At 36.1% G+C, this 3,855-nt stretch overlaps 1 protein-coding gene across 1 annotated transcript; it reads left to right on the top strand.

Annotated features, from left to right (window-relative positions):
• Window positions 1–1,308: 1,308 nt before the first annotated feature.
• On the top strand, window positions 1,309–2,238 carry LOC135136084 (cilia- and flagella-associated protein 161). The gene has a single exon (XM_064065211.1). The coding sequence runs from the start codon at window positions 1,309–1,311 to the stop codon at window positions 2,236–2,238; it is 930 nt and encodes a 309-aa protein (XP_063921281.1).
• Window positions 2,239–3,855: the final 1,617 nt, after the last annotated feature.

The raw sequence follows: 3,855 nt of genomic DNA, 5'->3' as shown, positions 1-3,855 counted from the left end.
CACCCACCCCCTGTTTTCTTAAAAGATATGTCATGTGCCAAATATATATTTTTTTGAAAATTTTTCGAAAATATCCTGTTTTGTTGGTTATTTGACGAACCGAAACTAAAGTTAATTCAGATTACATAATCTATGAAGAATTCTCCATAAATTCAAACATTTCCTCTCACGAAAATGGCCTGTTTTAATTTTTTTAATTTTTTTTTTTTTTAAGAATATCCAGTTTTTTTAGTTATTTGACCAAGCAGAACGAAAGTTACTTCAGATTTGTAATCTTCGAAGATTTCTCGATAAACATATCCTTTTTCCTACACGGAGACAGTTTGTTTTGGTTTTTTTGGAAAATTATTTGCCGATTTTTCTTCACTATTTGAAGGCGCAGAGCAAAAGTAAATTAAATTCGTAATCTAGGAAAATTTTCTTACAAACTTATCTCGGAAACCCTCTTTGTCTGGTTTTTGAAGTAATATGAAAGAATCTCGGGGATCCCTTGCATTTGTTTTGTTCTTGAAGTAATTTAAAAGAATCTCGGGTACCGCTTGTGTTTTTGAAGTGGTTTAAAAGAATCTCGAGAATCCCTTTTGTCCGGTTTTTGAAGAAGTTTGAAAGAATCTCGGGGATTCCTTGTGTTTGGTTTTGAAGAAGTTTAAAAGAATCTTTTGGATCTCTGTCTTCTGTTTTTGAAGTAGCTTAAAAAAATCTCGGAGACCTCTTGTGTTTTGTTTTTGAAGTAAATTATAAGAATCTCGTGACCCTTTTTGTCTGGTTTTGAAGTAGTTTAAAAGGATCTCGGGGACCCCTTTTGTCTGGTTATTGAAGAAGTTTGAAAGAATCTCGGAGATTCCTTGTGTTTGATTTTTGAAGTAGTTTAAAAGAATCTCGGGGACCCCTTTAGTCTGGTTTTTGAAGAAGTTTGAAAGAATCTAGGAGATTCCTTGTGTTTGGTTTTTGAAGTAGTTTAAAAGAATCTCGGGGACCCCTGTGTTTTGTTATTGAAGAAGCTTGAAAGTATCTCGGGAACCCCTTTTAACTGCTTTTTGAAGTAGTTTGAAAGAATCTCGTTGACTCCTTGTACCTTATTTTTTACGTAGTTTGAAATAATCTACAAGAGAAAAAAATAAGATATGAGAGCCAGGTTTACTGCAACCACAGCAACCGTAACCACAACCCAACACTGACAGCCTACAATCCAGACGTCCCTCCTTTCAAACCCATCAAAATCTGACGTATATCCACATTTGTAGATATACTCCCACCTCACAGCGTAGTCCCTCGCGCTCCCAATCCCAATCCCGCTTAATTGTCAAAATGTGCGAAAACTACGAAACCCACAGCCGCGTCAAAGAAAAGGAGGCCCAATCCGAGGTCTACAAAAACCGCGTCATCTACTCCCTCCCCGTCCGCGCCGGCTACTGGTCCAACGAGCTCGCAATCCGCGAACAACTCGAAGCCTCCTACAACTACAAAAAAGACCACTGCCAACTCCTCATCCAGAAGACCGGCAAAATGTTCCGCAACCTCCTCCGCCCCACCTTGCTCAGCCCAGAAAGCACCAACATCGGCTTCAACAAGAGCTACCAAATCCGGTCGTACGGGCTCTCCCAAACCAACGCCTGTGGAACCCAAACCCTGCAACCCTTGTACCTGTCCGCCGTCATCACCGAGAGGGAAATCGAGCACACCCAGCACCTCATCCACGGCTGTGTGCTGACGGCCTCCCCCAGCGGGACCCCGTGCGTGCGCAACACCTTCGTCTTCGTGAGGTGCGACTTCCAGAAGGATACAGGGATGATGAACTACGGGGATGACGTGTATATACAGATTGTGGAGAGTGGCGGGGAGCCGCTGTATGTGCAATGTGAGAATAGTACCATGGATACGTTCGGGCAGCATTTGGGCTTGAGGTTGAGTCAGAGTCCGGATATTTACTGCAGGTTCAAAATTTTTCATTGGAAGCCGGAGTTGAGGGCGGAGACTAGAGGGACTTTTGTGCTTAATGACGCGTTTATCATTATACAGCATACTGCGTCGGGGCACAATTTGGCCACGGAGTTCCATAATTGGATGCCGACGTTTTTTGGGTCGGAGTGCGTGATTTCGTGTCATACGTTTCGGGATACGCATAAAATGGAGACGAGTGAGAATTTGTGGAGGATCTCGGGGAGGGAAAGGAGCGACTTGAGGCAGCTGCAGATTGCCGGACAGAAAGTCGATACGGATAAGTCTTGTGAAAAATAAACCCTTCATACTTTGTTTTGTTTTTTTTTTTTTTTAATCAGATTCCACATTTGTTCCTAAGTTAAATTCTCACTCACACCCTGTATTTTTATTAGTACCGCATCTTACTCTGTTGTTCTTCTAATGTGTCTTTTAAAAAAGTAACTTATAATTAACTTTAAATTTCGAAAATAGAAAAATTCAAATATAGAAGAACTGAAAACTCGAGAAATCGAAAAACTTAAAATTTTAAAAATTGAAAATTTAAAATATCGAAAAGTTGAAAGATTGTGAAAACCGCAAGTTAAAAAATTAGAAATTGGAAATCCAAAAAGTAAAAAGTCGAGAAATCGAAAAATCCAGAACGTGAAAAATCCAAAAGTCGAAATACTAAAAAATCCCAAAATTGAAAAATTGAAGAATCGAAAAACTGAGAAAACTCACAAAATTGAACGAAAAATCAAAAAATTGAAAAATCTGGAGACTGAAAAATCGAAAAATCGAGGAACTGAAAAACTGAAAAATCGAAACCTTCGCAAGTCGAAAACGGGAAAACCAAAAAATAAATTAATTGAGAAATCGGAAAACTGAAAATTCTGAAACGTCAAAACTTTGAAAACTAGAGAAATCGAAAAACTTAAAATTTTAAAAATTGAAAATTTAAAATATCGAAAAGTTGAAAGATTGTGAAAACCGAAAGTTCAAAAAACGAAAAATTGGAAATCCAAAAAGTAAAAAGTCGAGAAATCGAAAAATCCAGAACGCGAAAAATCCAAAAGTCGAAATACTAAAAAATCCCAAAATTGAAAAATTGAAGAATCGAAAAACTGAGAAAACTCACAAAATTGAACGAAAAATCAAAAATTGAAAAATCTGGAGACTGAAAAATCGAAAAATTGAGGAACTGAAAAACTAAAAAATCGAAACCTTCGCAAGTCGAAAACGGGAAAACCAAAAAATAAATTAATTGAGAAATCGGAAAACTGAAAATTCAGAAACGTCAAAACTTTGAAAACTCGAGAAATCGAAAAACTTAAAATTTTAAAAATTGAAAATTGAAAATATCGAAAAGTTGAAAGATTGTGAAAACCGAAAGTTCAAAAAACGAAAAATTGGAAATCCAAAAAGTAAAAAGTCGAGAAATCGAAAAATCCAGAACGTGAAAAATCCAAAAGTCGAAATACTAAAAAATCCCAAAATTGAAAAATTGAAGAATCGAAAAACTGAGAAAACTCACAAAATTGAACGAAAAATCGAAAAATTGAGAACTCTGGAGACTGAAAAATCGAAAAATTGAGGAACTGAAAAACTGAAAAATCGAAACCTTCGCAAGTCGAAAACGGGAAAACCAAAAAATAAATTAATTGAGAAATCGGAAAACTGAAAATTCAGAAACGTCAAAACTTTGAAAACTCGAAAAATCGAAAAACTTAAAATTTTAAAAATTGAAAATTTAAAATATCGAAAAGTTGAAAGATTGTGAAAACCGAAAGTTCAAAAAATGAAAAATTGGAAATACAAAAAGTAAAAAATCGAAAAATCGAAAAATCCAGAACGTGAAAAATCCAAGTCGAAATACTAAAAAATCCCAAAATTGAAAAATTGAAGAATCGAAAAACTGAGAAACCTCACAAAATT

This window comes from Zophobas morio, unplaced genomic scaffold (assembly GCF_036711695.1).
Source record: "Zophobas morio isolate AGI-343-1 ecotype UQ-CSIRO unplaced genomic scaffold, CSIRO_AGI_Zmor_V1 ptg000026l, whole genome shotgun sequence".
Classification (NCBI taxonomy): Eukaryota; Metazoa; Arthropoda; class Insecta; order Coleoptera; family Tenebrionidae; genus Zophobas; species Zophobas morio.
Note: the sequence above shows the minus strand (reverse complement) of the source record. Positions and strands in the feature narration are given on the sequence as shown.

Bases quoted from the DNA above. Each gene is read 5' to 3' on its own strand.
- LOC135136084 (XM_064065211.1), top strand. From the start codon at position 1,309: ATGTGCGAAAACTACGAAACCCACAGCCGCGTCAAAGAAAAGGAGGCC.